Below are 18,429 nucleotides of genomic sequence, written 5' to 3'. Positions count from 1 at the left end.
GAACCTTCCTGAATATTCCCCATTAGTTCCCAGCACACCATCCAGCCTTTTATCCAAAGCAGAAACTTCAGAATTAATTCAGACATATTCCTCTTATTTAGCCCCAATCCTTATGCTCACATCCCATCAGTCGTCAAGTCCTAATCTCTTCTGTCCTTTTATCCCGTAGCACAAAACACTGTCAGATAGCACCAACCTTTGCTTTCCAGGTGTACTGGGAAGATAGGTAGTGGCAGTAATGCCTGGGAGTTGGTTACAAGTGCAGAATTTCAGGCCGCATCCAGACCTACCAAATCCGAATCGGCATGTTAAAAAGGTGTCTAGGCAACTCCATTACAACTATGATCAAACTTTTACATTATCTTTTTTTTAATTATAAGAATTTTCTCCCAGCTACTCCGGAGGCTGAGGCAGGAGAATGGCGTGAACGCGGGAGGCGGAGCTTGCAGTGAGCCGAGATCGCGCCACTGCACTCCAGTCTGGGCGACAGAGCGAGACTCCGTCTCAAAAAAAAAAAAAAAAAAGAATTTTCAGGGCTGGGCGCGGAGGCTCAAGCCTGTAATCCCAGCATTTCGGGAGGCCAAGACGGGGGGATCACGAGGTCAGGAGATCGAGACCATCCTGACTAACACGGTGAAATCCCGTCTCTACTAAAAAAAAATACAAAAAAATAGCCGGGCGAGGTGACGGGCGCCTGTAGTCCCAGCTACACAGGAGGCTGAGGCAGGAGAATGGCGGGAACTCGGGAGGCGGAGCTTGCAGTGAGCTGAGATCGCACCACTGCACTCCAGCCCGGGCGGCAGAGCGAGACTCCGTCTCAAAAAAAAAAAAAAAAAAAAGAATTTTCAAACATATAAGAATCATAGATAATATAAAACACCCATATGCCACTACCCATGTTAATAATTATACTTTCTTGAGATATTTAATTTAAAACAATTTTTAGGGACAGGGTCTTGCTATGTTGTCCAGGCTGGTCTCAAATTCCTGGGCACAGGCAATCCTCCCACCTTAGCCTCCTGTGTAGCTGTGATTGCAGATGCACTCCACCATGATTAAGCAATGATATCAGAGTTGAAAGCCACTTCCCAACACTCCTCCCTAGGGTGACCAATGTGTCTCAGTTTGCCACAGACCATCCAGATTGCTGTACTGAAAGTCTTGAATCCCTGGAAACTTCTCAGTCCTGGGGAAATTCATGGGTACTCTTCTCTCCCTCACACATTTACACATTCACGACATGTGCTTGTTTTCATAAATAATACACAGAATGATTTTATGTGTTTAACTTTATGCAAATAGCATCATGTTGCACACGTTGCTCTTCAGTTAGCTCTTCACCTAGCATTATTAATTTTGAGATTTACTCTAATGGTATGTTAATATGAATTGAGTTATTTTAATTGCTGTATCGTTTGCATGAATATACTCTATCCACTGTCTTCTGATGCAGGTGCGGGTTGCTTCTAATGTTATTTTTTAAATAATACATCAACCAACAGTATAAATGCCTCCTTGCGCAGATTTGGAAATTTCCTAGGGAATATATCTTGAAGAGGTGTTACTGCTAAATCCTAAAGTATATCTATCTTCAGCTTTACTACATGGGGTCTGATTGCTCTCTACATGGAGCAGTTCATGTTCTCCCATCAACAACGTGAGAGCCCTTTTATCTTTGCCAGCACTGCTTGGCACTATCAGACTTACAGAGTATTGCGAGCCTGATGAGTGTGAAATGGTATTTCAATGTCTTAAGTTGGTTTTTCCTGCTTTAGTTAGCCAGGTGGAGTATCTTTCACTTGTTTCTGGGCCATCCAGTTTTCTGCTCTATGACTTTTTTTGTGCACACACACGTTGCCTGTTATCTTATTGAGGTATTCTGGATACTAACCTTTTGTGAATCATACGAATTGCAAACATCTTCTCCAAGTGAGGGTTTGCCTTACATTTTTATCTAGGAATTCTGTTGCTCTCTGTATTAAAATTTTTTTAAATCAAGATATAATTCACGCCCCATAAAACTCACCATTTTAAGTGTACAGTTGAGTGTTTTTTAGTGATCTTTTGTGTTTTTTAATCTTTTATTTTAGACATCTTTTCTATCCTGATACCATAAATGCCATTCTCCTCCCATTAAAAAAAAAGTAATTGTTTGCTTTTTGTTTTTATGTATTTAGTCTGATAAGAGTGGATTTTTGATTGTGGAGTGATGAATTGATCTCATTTAACATTTATGCATATGGATAGCTAGTTGTTTTAGCAACATTTGTTACATAATCTATCCACCTCCACTAGTTGGTAATGTCATTTCTGTTATCTATCAAGTTTCCATATACACATCAGTCAATTTCTAAGCTCCACATTCTTTTGGTTTATCTGTGAACCAATATCACACAATTTGTTTTTCATAACTTTGTAATAAATCTTGATGTCTGTAAGGCATTATCTTCTGACCTTGGTCTTTTTCATAGCTCTCTTCTCTCTCCACGACCTTTACTGTCCCACATAAATTTTAGGCCCATTCTTTCAAATTCAACAAAAAATGTTCTTGTGGATTTTGATTGGAATTGCACTGAATTTACAGATAGTTCAGGAAGAACTGCCATATTCAAATATTGACATCTTTACAATACTTGCATCCACAATTTGATATGTCTCTTAATTTCATTTGGTCTCCCTTTATCCCTTGTAATTTTTACATGGTTATAATACTCACTAAATGCATATATTATTACTGGATTTCTTACTGGATACATTATTGTTTTAAATATTGTATTTCAGATTTATTTATGCACATATCTATTACATTTTCTTATTGATTGTTGATGGTATCTAGGAATAAACCACTTTTGTACACTGATCTTATATCCTGCAATTTTGGTGAATTCCATGTTTTATAGTCTGAGGAATACTGACAATCATCTCATTTGTAAATGAGAGCAATTTACTTTCTTCCTTTCCAATTTTTATTACCTTTTTAAAAATGTGTCTCGCTGATTGCGCTGGCCAGGACTTCCAGTACAATGCTGACTAGAAGTGGTAGAAGGCACTAGTTTGTCATATTTTTGCCTTTAAAGGTAAGGGTTAAAACAACATACCATTGATTATGGTGCCTGATTTAGGGTGGTGGTTTTTAAAATACATATTTACTAGGTTAAACATTTTTCTTCTATATCCCTAGCTTGCTAAGCATTTTAACTCTGAGTGATGATTTTAATTGCTTTTCCTTTTAAAACTGATCTTAGAATTACTCTTCTTTAAGAGACCTTTCCAGCACTCTAAAGTTGGAATCAAAGCTCCTTGTCTCTGATCCCACTGTATTTTGTGCTTCCCGCAGCAAGTTCATCTGCTGATGTGTCTATGCTTCTCAGTAGCTTCTAAGCAACTCAAGGGCAGGAACCTCATGTTTGATTCATGGCTATATCCTCCAGCACCTGATGTAGATCATGAAAAACTGTACATAGCTGTAAGATAAATTGTGGAAAACATGTTCTAGAAACTTTATTTTTCCTTCCTCAAAACCAATTCTGTTTCTGACAATTAGGCTTAATTTACAAAGACAATAATAACAGCATAGAAATTGGACTGAGAGAAGTTTTAGTTATCTACACATGTATATTTTCTTTTAATATAATAACTCATAGAATGCAAATATACATTTGAACGTCATTGACTTCCTTCTTACAGCAAACCTAAGTTGTTTCTACATTCTAAATCAAGTTCATATTTATTTTAACATCATATTAGTTACTTATCTTTGTGTCATTATTAAAACAAAAATAAGGCTCCCAGAAACTTTGATTTGTTCAGTATGTACTTTCTAGAGGTCTTTTCATATCTAGTTACTAAGATTATTCTAACTTAATTAATTTAAATGATTTTTTTTTTTTACCAATGCCAAAGGCCTTTTTAAATGCATTATGTTTGTCAGTGTTTGAATAGCCTTACCTGTTTATTCCAGAACACTAAGATACTTAATGATCATAGGACCTCAAATGCCATTTGAAAATATGAAACCTTTATCTTTTAAGTCAGTTTTGCTTTCATGCATAGCATGGCTCTCAAATCACAGTTGTAATATTTATTAGCTCTCTTTGCCGAACTGCGGGTAATACATCTTTCACATTTCATTGAGAAGAAAAGAAATTTAATCTCACTAGGATCTCCATTATTAGTTCTCCCTCTTGGTTTTTTTTTTTTTCCTGTGGGGATTTTATGTTGGCCAGATGGGCTCTGAAGAATCCACAGACGGATCAGTATTTTACAATGGCAAAGTGGAAAAGCAAAATCTATTTTTGAGTTAGGAAATTAAATGCGATATATTGTCATCTAGCTCACTATGTCCAAACTAGTCAATATTTTGTTCATATTCGATATTGTACAATTATTCTCTTACAAAACAGAATACCTTCATTTTCCTCAACTTTACTTCAGTTCTGTGTTTATCTTGTTCCACTGGATAACAGTAATTAGCCACTCAATTACACCCTCTATTCCCTTGAATTCTACCAACTCTAAAGAGGACTCTATAAACCACATTTTTACGCTGGATCTACTTTCTGGGGAATGGCAATTAAATTTCATTAGCAGCAAAAAGTTAAACAACCTTTTCCATATTCATCACAGAATAATCTGTCTTCCATGAAGCAGAGTTGCTGAATGAAATGTTTGAGAATCAATCTGGTGGGAAATTGTTTATTTCTCAAATTGGCCCAATTCTCATTTTTAAAGATTCCGACACTTCTCTCTTCAGGTAGTTGCCCTCATGGTCAAAAATCTCTTAAATGGAGAAATAATTATAAGGTCACATAGTTTGTCATAAATGGTTTCAAATGGTGTAACATCTCAAAGTGTGCATTCCAAATATTTCATGTATGGAATAAATAAAAAGAAGCTTCATTTGGAGCCTTCTCATCTTTGTCTATCGTCTTAATGATGTCTAAGAACGTGTCTGTTCTACATAAAACCAGATACCTGATTTCCAGAAAAGTACTATATTATTTCATTTTAGTTTTGCTAGGCATGACCAATAAAAGCACTTTATTAAAGGATCTTTTGCCTGACCCACTTATTCCTACATTATATTCAAAGTTTACCCTTCCCCCTCTAGCCACACTGAACAGTAGGGACTTTCTCAATTGGATCATTTTCTTTCTTGTATCTTTGACTTTGTATGCAAGAAAGCATGTCCCTTTCTTCACTATTTATGTAAATATCTACTTTTCCTTCAAAACTCTGATCAGATTCTATGTTGATGATGTGTTCCCTAATCATCTCCTAAACACACACACACAAACACACACACATAGACTTAGCTTTCCGGTCCTCCAATAATACTTCATAGACTAGCTCTTTGAATTAGAATTATTTGTCTGTGCTCTCTTTTCTTATCAGATTTTGAGGTCTTGGAAGTCAGAGTCCATCATTTTTTCATCTTTGGATCCCAGGACCTAGGCCCGCACTGCCATGGTAACAGGCACTCAATGTGCATTTATAAATAATCGATTCAACTAAACATGCTGAATACTGTAAAAATTATTCTTAAATTCTGAATAATACGGACTCTCCTACACTGAAGTCAGTATCTGTGACTATAATGACCAGAAGTAGATAGGCTATCTTTTAAGTTCAATTTTTAAAGTTTTTCATAAGACAGAAGTAAATCGTAAAATTCCTAACAGAAATAAGAAAGAAAAAGGGCACCTGAATTTATCTGCCAAAATTAACTCATATTTAGAATAGAAAGAATCTTAAAAAAAAAAAAAAAATGAGAGGGCGGGGCACAGTGGCTCTTACCTGTCAGCACTTTGAGAAGCCGAGTTGGGCAGATCTCTTGAGGCCAGGAGTCCAACACCAGCCTGGACAACATGGTAAATACAAAAAGTAGCCAGGCATGGTGGCGCCTGCCTGTAATCCCAGCTACTTGGGAGGTTGAGACCTGAGAATTGCTTGAACTCAGGAGGCAGAGGCTGCAGTGAGCTGAGATTGTGCCACAGTACTCCAGTCTGGGCAACAGAATGAGACTCTGTCTCAAATAAGTAAATAAATAAAATAAAAAGGAGAGCAAATTGAGTAAAATAAGACTTTTCAACTAAATTAGCTCCTGTGACTGTTTTATAAACAAATCTTAATGGTTAGTTTGCAAAAGAGCAAGGGCAATTGAAGTTAGCAGAATTAAAGGCTGAAAAGCAACATTGATTATTTCAGTGGGTGACTAGGGGAAGACCTCAGCAAGGGAAGTCAAGAGGCCCTAACCCAACCAATTTACAAACACTCTAAAATGCCCACATTATGTTTTGCTCTCTTTTTAGCTCATTTTAAACTGAGCAAGCATTTTTATTTTAAAAACAAACAAAAATATAAACCAAATTATAAAAATCTTCATTGAAGTTACCTAACATTTCATTGTGCTACTGCTTTCTTGCTTATTACTTTTCTAATAACCACGAGGGTTTAACTTTCTGTTATGACTATTAAAATGATTTCACTAAGAATGTGCCTGGATGCTTCAAAAAGAGGAAACATCATTTGTGAGTTTCAAAACAGAAATATTTGACAAGTATATGAAGGAACCCTTGTAAGCATTCTTGGAATTAATTTTTTTCCTATCTCCTGCATCCCCAACCACCAATTAAAAAAAAAAAAAAAAGCACTTTGGGTGGAGTTAAGAACTCTTTTCAAATGTTAAACAATAGCTGGAAATCCTGAAAATGTATTCCCTTTTATCAAGTAGGAAAATGCTTTAAAGTCTCCCCCCACCACTGCCACCTTTCTTTTTGCTAAGAATTGTTTCGCATGATATTTACTCACTGGTTTCTATTTTGAACAGAATGTTCAGTTATAACTGCCTGAAATATAATGCCATCTGTGTTTATTTTCCCTTCTGAAACACGATTTTTTCCCCCCAAACATAACAAGTACCTGGTCCTAATAACCTAGATACATGTATCAACTCAACTAATTCTTCACTGTAACCAGCGGTGAAATTAAAGATTTAGAACGTGTACCATAAAAACGTGAACTTCATTGCAAATGTAAATCATATCAAGTACATCTATACATTCAAATATTTAAAAATATTCTGATTCATAAGTAGTTATGAGTTATGTATTTACCTGGGTGGAGGTAGCTATGGAATGAGAAAGAGTGCACAACACACCCCATGATATAGTTAGTGAATCAAGAAATAGGCCAGGAGCCAGATGACCAAAGAATCACAGAATCACTTTGACTTCACATTTTCCAAATCTATACTCACACCTCTACCTGGGACAGCAGCATCTAGCATGTGGAGACCGTTTGAGAAAAAAAAAAATTAAATATATTAATAATATATTTTAAGTTACTTTAAATACTGTGAAGTAATATGCCACCGGGAACATCATTATATATTTATATTTGAGCTGATAAGTTACTGTAAAAAATCATACTGACAGTTTTCTAATGTAAAAAGTGGGCTTAATCTCTTTTCTACCAAACCACCCATGAAGAAAAATTCAAACATTTTATTTGGAGCTTATTTGCATTTCAAAGAAGGCTTAAATTCCACACATGGTTTTTTATTATAGCTTGACATTTCTTTCACATTTATTATAGTGTTCAAGAGTATCCCGAAGTATGATTTTTTTTTTTTTTTGTATTCTCAGAGTCATTATCTCTAATATCAGCCTCAACACTGATTCTAGAAAGTTTATGTGGTGCCAGGTTTTCTATTCTCGGGAAATGGAGGATGTGTAACAAGCCGTCTCAATGGACACGTCCCTAAAATAGCCTGGCACATATGACTTAGCGCCTAATGTTTCCCGTTTCCACTTGAGCCTTTGTAGGGCATGAGTTAAACAGAACATTTCCCAAATCACCATGATCCTGACTTGAAAAACAAGAACGGAAGACAGAGGCACAACCACTGCTGCTAACTGAAAGCCATGGGGATTTTGACTCAAGAAATTCTTATGTTCCTAATTCTCAACCTTTTATTTCTCAGTTGTGGATTCCTCTCTTGAGGAACTGACAAGTACAGACTTTTCCTGCCATACAGCCCTGGAGGCAGGTCCAGATTCTGTATTTCCCTTTGTCCAGAAGCGGCTCTAAAATAAATTTCTAATTTGTTACAAGGAAATGCTTCACAGAGTCTACATGTATATATTTCATTTGTGTTTTTGTGCCTTGTTGTTTATCACTTTGCATTACCCGTGCCTAGCTTGTCCTAGGCTCTAAACCTGTTTCCTGAAGTTGCTGTATATGTATTATGTGAGAACTGACATTTCATGTCTCATCTGTTTTTTATTCATAACCTCTCTTTTTCCTGACATCTACTGGGTATATTAAATTCATACATGATGACAAAATAAACTGGCTATAATTAAATAACAAATTTTAACTTGCATAAAACAGACAAAACCATATCACTGACGATGTTACAAAATTATCAATAAAATGATGCCTATGTAAAACATTATTAGAGTACACAAAATAAAACAATAAAAGAATAACTCTTTTTAGTTCCTTTATAGTGAAGGCAATTTATTTTGTATATTATTTTGCATATTTTGTCAAACAACATAGTCCATTAGATAGTGATGTGTTAATATCTCCAGTAAAGATTTCAGGTCAGTAACCAGTCTTGAAATCTCTTGCCCACAACTATCACTTAGTACTTTTAAAAGACATAACTGGACAACTGGACAAGAGGAAGAGCATCAGTATTGCCAAATTTGACTGATACTCACGAGAGGATATTCCCAATATAAGCGTAGTAGGAGCAACAGTAGGGTGTGGTTCCATCACAGCAGTAAGATTTGCAATCTTTGCCACACTGAGCAAGGCAATCATCTACAAAACAAAAACCATTTGTGAGCAGTTATAGTTGTAAAATCACAGTTTCAGGAAAAATTATGCTATTTCACATCTTAATCAGCCAATGACCACTCTTTAGTGGTTTTAAATCTTCATTTTCGTCCTCAGAATTCAAAAACATTCGTAAGGATCTAAATTAGCCTTCCTTCCCCATTAGACTCTAACCTGTAAAGACAAAGACAATTCTTGAATCTTCTACACCAAGCACCATAATTGCTAGTCAGGGTTAGTTGAATGAGATAATGAAGGAAGGAATTAAAGAACAATTAAACTACTCAGTCATTGGATTTGTCCATAGAGTTTTTATAATAAATTTTAAATGATAAAGTCTTCTTGGCCAAGCAAAATGGCTCATGCATGTAATCCTAGCACTTTGGGAGGCTGAGGCGGGTGGATAACTTAAGGTCAGGAGTTCGAGACCAGCCTGGCCAACATGGTAAAATCCAGTGTCTACTAAAAATACAAAAAGTAGCTGGGTGTGGTGGTACACACCTGTAATCCCAGCTACTCAGGAGGCTGAGGCAGGAGAATTGCTTGAACCTAGGAAATGGAGGTTACAATGAGCCGAGATCATGCCACTGCACTCCAGCCTGGGCGACACAGTGAGGCTCTGCCTCAAAAAAAAAAAAAAAAAAGGTCTTCTAACTTTAGGGTCTTGTATTCTCAACTGAACTCAATCAATAGAAGGTTTAGTGGTATGAATAACACCAAAAAGGAATAATTTCAAAATGATGTATATTTTCCATGATACTACATTGTATGCTTTCCTTTTTGTGCCATTTTTTACCTGTATAATTACAGTTTGCATACATGTGGTAACACAATGAGTCTGCATCCTGTAAATTCATTTGGATTAAAAGATGATTGGTTATAGGAAGAAATCCCCATAGACAATATTTTGTAAACAATTAAGAGTTTACTTAATGTCAGATTGAGGAATCAGTAAGATATAAAACAGTACTATGTGAAGGAGGAAAAGTTATTTTCTGAATAAAGGATCAGAAATTACTATTTTTTCCATATATTTTGCAGCAAGAAAAATTATACTAAAAATTTTGGATAAAAATTACTCTAGCTTTTAAGTATTCTTTATTCCACCTAAATGATTTATGTTTAACAAGCTAAGGTTGTCACCGAGTTAGTCATATAAGTTATGATGGATATGTAAGTTTCAGATACATGATTAGGAAAACATTAAGTACAGTCTGATAATTTAGGTTATACATTTAAGAGTCACAAAATAATCCATTTCCAACTCAATTCCTGAAGGTAATATTAATTATTATATAAATTATATAAAACTTTTGCTTCCCTATCAAAGCCATAACATTAAAAGTACAAAATATTATATTTATGTCTACATGTCCATGTAACTGATTTATCCAGAAAGGAAATTTTACGTTGCTTTTAAATCACTTCTGCTAAAGTATCATCTGCTAAGATGATACTTTACAAAGAGATGTGATTAGAAGATAGCAAAGTTCAGTCACCGTTAACAATTATGCATGGCTTTTGTGGAACAAATGGAAAAATTCGTGTTTCCTTCCCCTCAGTTTTATTTTTACATTATAGGTAGTCAAACATGACCCTTGAGGCTTACCTCTGGACTGTGGTAAGAAGGAATGAAAACGAAAAATAATTACCTTTGTGAGATTCAGTAAGTACTTAAGTCCACTTCTAAAATTTGAAAACAGAAACACGATCTAATGATTTAGATACAAGGGAGAAGCCAATATATTGACAATAAATGCTTTTTGCAGAGTACAACACACTTTTAAAGGCTATTTATTTTACAGTTTTCTTGGTGAATTTCCATAGCTCTCATTTTTAGTGCTGTCTAATTTATTACTGGTCAGTTATCTGAAGGGCTTAGTGGGGATGTTTTGCTTCATGTTCTTAAAAGCCATTCAACGTACACGTACAGCCATCTGATCTTTGACAAAGTCAGCAAAAATAAGCAATGGGGAAAGGACTCCCTATTCAATAAATGGTGCTGGATAACCAATTAGCCATACACAGAAGAATGAAAATGGACCCCTATCTTTTACCACATACAAAAATTAACTGAAATTGATTAAAGATTTAAATGAAAGACCTCAAACTATAAGACTCCTGGAAGAAAAGCTAGGAAACACCATTCCTGACATCAGCCTTGGGAAGGAATTTATAACTAAGTCCTCAATAGCAATTGCAACAAAAGCAATTGACAAGCGGGATTTAATTAAACTAAAGAGCTTCTGCACAGCAAAATAAACTATCAACAGAGTAAGCAAACAATCTACAGAATGGGAGAAAATATGTGTAAGCTATGCATCTGACAAAAGCCTAATATCCAGAATCTATAAGGAACTTAAATAATTGAACAAGCAAAAACTAAATAATCCCATTAAAAAATGGGCAAAGGACATGAACCAGACACTTCTCAAAAGAAGACATACAAGCAGCCAACACACACAACAAAAAAATGTTCAACAAGTCACCAATCATCAGAGAAATGCAAATCAAAATAGAGTGCTATTACTGAAAAGTCAAAAAAACAACAGATGTTGATGAGCCCGTGGAGAAAAGGGAACACTTATACACTGTTACTGGAAATGTTAATTAGTTCAACCACTATGAAAAGCAGTTTGGAGATTTCTCAAAGAACTTAAATCGAAACTACCATTTGACTCAGTAATCTCATTGCTGGGGTATATATCCAAAGGGAAATAAATCATTCTATCAAAAAGACAAATGCATTTGTACATTCATCACAGCACTATTTGAAATAGTAAGGACACTCGTCCTAAGTGTTCACTAATAGTGGACTCAGTAAAGAAAATGTGGTACATATACACCATGGAATACTATGCAGCCAGGAAAAAAAAAGATTAAAATCATGTCCTTTGCAGCAACATGGATGAAGCTAGAGGCCATCATCCTATGCAAATTAATTCAGGAACAGAAAACCAAATACCGCATGTTCTCACAAGTGAGAGCTAAACCCTGGGTACTCACGGGCATAAAGATAGCAACAGTAGACACTGGGGACTTCTAGAGCGGGAAGGAAAGGGAGTGGGGAGGGGTTGAAAAACGAACTATTGGGTGCTATATTCAATACCTGGGTGACGGGATCAATTGTACCTCAAACCTCAGCATCACAAAATATACTCATGTAACAAATCTGCACATGTACTCCCTGAGTCTAAAATTAAAGATGTTGAAATTATTTAAAAAATAAATAAAAGCCACTCTGATTGTGAAAGAGCTAATGTCCCCACTATTCTGTCAGAGTAGGACAACCAATGTGTAAGTAACTTCATGGGTGCCCTTTGAACCGTGTCCAGGACAGTGACATCTTATTAAACTCTCCATCAATATCAAAGATTCAATTGCTACCATTGTATTCCGGTGACTACTCTTATAAAGACATGGTGTTATCAAAACATTTTGAGCCAATGTTACAGGAAACCAAGCCCAAAATCTTGTAGCCAAGCAGCTGGATTATACCTGAGCAAACATCTGGATCATGTTACACATTGGTCATTGTTTTTATGGCATTTTCCAGTGCTCTTGTCTACTTCCCAGAATTAAACTACCCAAAAGGGGAGATTTAACAGGATGGCAAATACATTTACAATCACAGCCTCTCCAAAATGAAATTTCAGCCACACCTCAAAGCCTTTTTTGTGTTAGTTGCTTTCTCTGGGATATTTGAGAATAATTTGGCAAAGATCAGTGTTGGTGCCATACAGGAGCTTTTTCTCACTGGAGAAAGAACAGACCATTCCAATTTGTCTTCAGAAGATAAATAATATTACATCTAATGTCCAAGTTAGTATCCCTGAAAATCAGCCAATTTAAACTTTCTTCAATGACTTTTTGCTGAAAGGTGTGGTCTGGAAGAAGGTTCCCCAGCTCACCCGTGCCTCCCAACTCACCCTGCCTCCCACCTTAAGGAAAGTGCAGAACAGGAAAAGCAGTATCTGGCTTGAAGCGCTTGCTTAGAAATGGCCCTTGCAAACTATAGCTAAGATAAGAGAGGAAGGAAAGGGAGGGGACAGAAGTTACTGGCTGAGGCCCGGAAGGTAAAACCTTGACCAAATCCTGTCTTTGTAGCCTGCAGTGGGAGTCAGACAATAATATTGACACTTCACTGGGTCTCCTTCCAAAAGTAACTCTATAGTACAACATGATGCTTCAGGTATAGAAACTTTGTTCTTATTTGTTTAGCCAAATAAAATGTGAATCTAATGCATTTGCTTTGGGGAAAATAATTTAGATTATGAGTAATGCATCTACATAGATTTTTGTCCCATGAAGCTGGCAATTCATTTAATAGTATGAACTCGTTCGATTTCTGGGGTGTTCCAGCATCTAACCTCCGCCCTTACTTCCAGCCATACCTCTTAGTTGCAACCAAACTGAAATATCCTTTGTTGCATGTACAGATCTTGATTTTTGCCTTTGATCCCACGATATCCTGCTATATCCTACTCCATCTCGTTTGGTTCAGGGCGTCTCCATTTTTCAAAGGTCTAGTTCCTTCAAGTCTTCCTCAATTCAGTTTTCCTGAGCAAATATTGATTGATCTTTTTGCTGAACAAAATAGACATTGTCCTCATGAAGTTTACTCTTTTAAGCCAGCAATAAGGTTTCTTCTTTGAACATCTATAGCACATGATTTTACCTCTCCTATGACACAACCTTTTATACCTTAAAGTAATTTATGATCATACCATATTTCCCAGAGAAGACTGATAAGAACATGACCTCTTATGGCTCAACATATCTCAGTAAGTAATAGTTGAATGAATATAAAAAGCAAAAAAAGGCCTCTGAATAAGAATCCAGGAATTGACACCAACGAACTTATTAGCTAAACACTTCTTAGCAAAGATAATAAGTCAACTTAGCACTGGCTTACAACGACTTTGTGGCTTACAAGAGAGGGATTCCAAAGAAGAGAAATGAATGGACTGAAAACTTTCTAAACTAACCACCCTTGTTGCTGGCCAGCTTTGCTGATTTCCTGAGCCCTGAGGAGCTGGGCATCTGCACTGGGGAAACAGGTGGAGGGGGGAGATGTGTAAAGCAGAAGCTTTCAGTTTACCAGAAGGAATATAATAAACAAACAAACAAAATTGTGGTTCAAAGGAGTGGTTGAGTAAGTGTGAGTGAAAGTATTAAACACTGTCGAGCAGAGGCGGCGAAAAGCATAATTGCTTTGAAAGAACTAATAAAGAGATTTTTTCAATAGAAAACGAGTATTAATGCAATTGACTCTGTTAATCCCTCCAATTCTGAAAACCTTATATAAGTTTAATAAAAGAAATAAATGTTGTAAACAGATTAAATAGAAATTCTCTTCATTTAATAGAAAGAACTTATCCTACTTTTATGAATTTCCATATTAGAAAGTCAGCGTTTTTTCCTGCCATAAACATCTTTAAAAGGGTAACTCCTAGACAGCCACTAATTTGCATTTCAATAAACAAACTGAAAATGTCCACAGAAGTTATGGTGACTCTTTTCTAGCAAGGTTGAATGAGAAATTCAATTCTTTTAATGCTCAGGTCCAACGTTGAAGAAAATCGTTTCAGTTGCAATATATTTTTGAGTATCAAAGGTAAACTTCAGTGCTATGTATACATTTAGTATTGGAGGCTCATGGATGAGCCTGCGATTTTTGTCACAGGACGTTAGAGACACAAAAACATTGTACAAAGAACTTTGCTTTTAGCTTGCATTGTTTTGTGAATATGAACGAATGCAAAGACCACATGTGTAAGACACTTTATACCTGAATAACCAATGAAAGGCCATTTGGGGCTCCATATTAATCACAGAACAAGAAAACTCACTTTGCTTAATTATTAGCAGTTCTTACTACAAATAATTAGAAGGGAAATGAGATGTCCTTCTCTTATAAACAAGTGTATACCAAATCAACTAACACAGATTAGACCCTGGGTGAATTCAAGCTTCTCAAAAACCTGTGTTTGACTTCAATCCTATAGCTCAGTCTACTGCACTTGTAAATCTCCCAAAGAACAAAAACAAAGCTCTAAGTTTTTTTTTATTCGTAAGAGGGAAAACCAGGAATATTAAGAAAGCAGAAGGTGGAGAGTCCACTGCCTACCCTATCCAGATAAGTTTATTTGGATGTAGTTTACTCTATCCAGAGTCAAATCCCCTAAACAGGAGACTGCTATTTCCAAGGTGGAAAGGGAAAGAAAAGAAATACAAAAAGTAAAAGGAACAAAACAAAAACCGCGTGAGGGTGGAAGCGCGCGGGTTTCTGCCATCGCTTCGCAGAAAAGGCAGAGGCGTCTGCAAAGGTCCTTCTGCAAAGGTCCCAGTCCGTCCAGCTCAACCCAACTTGGCCCGGATCGTGACCCAAGCCCTGCCCCGAGCCTCTGACCCTCTCCGCCGCCCTCTGTCACTGACCTGCGTAGACAAAGAGCAGGACCAACTTCGGAAGCAAGACCCCTGGACGCACGGGCAGCCTTGGAGCGTCCATCCAAGCCGGTGACCTGAGGTTGCGCGCCAGAGATAGGCTTGGAGCGAAGGGAGAGCCCGGAACCGGAGGGAATGGGTAGGATGGAGGACGATCAGATGGAGAGAGCAGCGCTCCTGAGAGCCGGGTGGAGCGGAGACCCGGCCATTGCCTAGGGAGCCTTCCAAGGGAGCCCGGGCCGGGCGCGTCCCGGGCCAGCGAGTGCGGGACTCTGCGGAGCTGGGGCGCGCGTGGCCCGAGACGGGCTGCGCTGGGGGCCCAGGTCTCTTTGTCTCGCCCCACTGCGCTCAGGCGCGGGGAAGGCTGCCACTCCGGCGTCCTTGGCCACCCAGGCTCACATTTCATCTCCGCGGGTGGCAACGACTCCGGGCAGGGGGCGGGGGTGGCCCCGACTCCTCCCCAAGCTCGGGTTCTTCCTTCTAAAGAGTGACTAGAGGACCAAGAAACTTTTTCTAACCCCTTGCTTTGGCGATTGCTGTGGAGTTCAACCTGCTCCTTTTTAGCCCTGCCCTCCACTACAGTTTTTCCTTTAAAAGCAATGGATGAACAACTTTGTTTTTTATCTTTAAACAAAGGGAAGGAATTTTCAGGACTGAAGGTATTGGACAAAGAGTGACAGCGACGAAAACTCAGGATTGGGAAGTACAGAAAGTGTATGGCATCTCTGCTGAAAGCTGATAAAATGTTTATTGTTTTTTCCTGTAAATTCAGGAAAAAAAACCCAAACAAACAGTGCACATTGTCGTTATGATTTTGACAATGTTTTGGAGTTACTGACCTATGCAATTAAACAAGAGAAAGAAAAAGATTTATAAAAAATGAAAGCTAAATTGTCATTAGCAAATGAAATATGTGTATACATGGAAAATCAAAGTTAATCAACAATGAAGTTCTTGTTTAGAAAACCAATAGTTTTCTTTCCTGGAAACAAAAATCAGTTAGAAAGTTCTCAATGTCATGCATGAAGAAAAAAACAAAGATGTGAATAAGTAAAGAGATACTTTTTTTCACTAAGAAATTTTAGTAGCATAAAGACAAGATTCCCCAAATTATTCTGTACATTTAGAAATAAAATTGATCTCAATTTAAAAAATAACATGATTTTTTTCAAACCAATCTGATTCTAAAGTTTATGTGGAAAATAAATATGTAAGAGTATCTATTTAAAACAAGAGTAATGCATGGGAATAATGAATGGGATATTACATATAATATCACCATAATTAAAACAGTTTAGATTAACATTGGAATAGATAGGCTCAATGAAAGAGAAAAGGGAACCCAAAAGTAGACATGAGTGTGTACAGCAATTTAATTTATGGTTTAAAGAAGTATCAATATAAAGTAGTAGGGGAAATGATGAGTTACTCAGTGAAAAGTGTTGAGACCATGAATAGCCATCTGTGGAGCCTTATCTTTTTACATCAAAATCAGTTCTATATGAATTACATATTTAAGATAGAACTATGCAAATGTTAGATTAAAGAATAAGAGCATAATATTCAAATATTTGTGGAATAGGGAAGCCTTGTCTAAACATTATAAAAAACTCAGAAACCGCAAAATATTGACCAACTTGACTAAATAAGAATTAAAACTTCCAGTTGGCAAACATTTAACTGGCAAAAACATTTGCAATGCAAAGATGCAAAGTCCTAATCTCATTATTATACTGAGCGTAAAGAAATCAATAGGAAAAACAACCAAGAGATAACTGAGGAAGGGTATTAATAGATACTTCATACAAAACAAATAAATATAAATATAGAAATCAAATTGACAGTGAGACCTCACTTTTCATGTCTCAAACCAACCAAACACAAAACCAAATGAACTCTTAAGGGAAACAATGTGTTTACATGTACGAAAATTCAAATACACATGTACTTAATTTAGTCAGTTCTGTTCCGGGAATTATTTCCTATAAATGCACTGCTGCAAGGGCATGAGAGTGGGAGGAAACATCACCCCCAAAATAAACATAAGCTAAGCTCTTTACTGTGTTTTACACCTTGGTGAAGGCCCAATCATCTACCACGTTCAAAAGAAGCCTGATCAGTTCCACCTGTTTTCTCATCCTCACTGGCCAATCTGTCACCGAGTTCACCTAATCTGTCCACCTAAACGCCACTCAAATGCATTTTAAATTATCCTCTATTTCTGCCCTAATCTAGACTTTTATAGTCTTTATTATATTCAGTCTCCCTGCCTTCAGAGATGTTTGCCAGGCTGAAGCTGGAATATTTCTTCTTAAACTACAGATTTAATCATGTTTACTCACCTGGTTAAAACTCAGTAGCATCCTGTCGCCCTTAGGTTAAAATTCAAACATTTAATCCAGGGTGTTCAAGGACTTCTTCACTAGGTCCTGTCGTTCTTATATCCTGATCGAAACATTCCACTGGGAAGCACAATTTCTAAATAACTGGGACAATGGTTGGAACCTAGAGAAAATCCCAGGCATACAAGCCCTTTGAGTCTTGAAGGAAGAAGATACAGATGGAAGTCAGTGTTTGCAGAGCTGAAGAATGATATCCAGCCTGCTTGGAATAGAAAAATGATTGTCTTTGCAGATGAGACTGAATACAGATCCTTGAGGGAGACTGGTAGCTGTGATAGAAGAGGGACTTCTGCCGCCCACTCATTGACACAGATCCGGAAGAGGCTGGCTGTTGCCATTGAGCCCCATAGGAAGTTGCAGTGTTGGTCAGGATAGTCTCTTTCAGCTTACTTTTGAGAATAGAAAGACTTCTCATACAGTTCAACAGATTGGTCGAGCAAGCTTGCCTGCAGGTCTACCTTCTAGAGTTGCTACCTTGAAGTATGCAGATGCTCAGAAAACCAAACTCAATTGACATGGAAAGGCAAAGAAAGATGGCAAGCCATTAAAGAAATTGTGGGAGTTAAAAGAAAGGCTTTGAAGGAAAAAAATATGTATATACAAATATGTATGGAATGAGAAACCTTAAGAATACAACATCAGAGGAATTAAAAGAGTTTCTGGAAATTAAAATAAATGTGATTTGAGGTTTTAAAATATACAGAAAAAAAGTATAAAATAGTCACATTAAAAC

General features: G+C 36.9%; 1 protein-coding gene across 12 annotated transcripts in view; it reads right to left on the bottom strand.

Moving 5' to 3' along the window:
* The window catches only part of CYYR1 (cysteine and tyrosine rich 1), a 105,305-nt gene extending 89,601 nt beyond the window's left edge, over positions 1–15,704 (bottom strand). For 8 of the 12 annotated variants that reach the window (XM_065541440.2, XM_065541439.2, XM_065541437.2 and 5 more), the window contains exons 1-2: positions 15,286–15,704; positions 8,730–8,832 (exon numbers count right to left, since the gene is read on the bottom strand). In XM_065541440.2, coding sequence (XP_065397512.1) covers positions 8,730–8,832; positions 15,286–15,700 — 518 coding nt within the window. In that variant the 5' untranslated portion in view covers positions 15,701–15,704. Of the gene's footprint in view, positions 1–5,796; positions 6,026–8,729; positions 8,833–13,241; positions 13,435–15,285 lie in introns of those variants that run through there. The other 4 variants (XR_012432080.1, XR_012432081.1, XR_012432082.1 and 1 more) reach the window with 2 other exon arrangements.
* Positions 15,705–18,429: the final 2,725 nt, after the last annotated feature.

The sequence above is a fragment of the Macaca fascicularis genome, chromosome 3, assembly GCF_037993035.2.
Source record: "Macaca fascicularis isolate 582-1 chromosome 3, T2T-MFA8v1.1".
Classification (NCBI taxonomy): Eukaryota; Metazoa; Chordata; class Mammalia; order Primates; family Cercopithecidae; genus Macaca; species Macaca fascicularis.
Note: the sequence above shows the minus strand (reverse complement) of the source record. Positions and strands in the feature narration are given on the sequence as shown.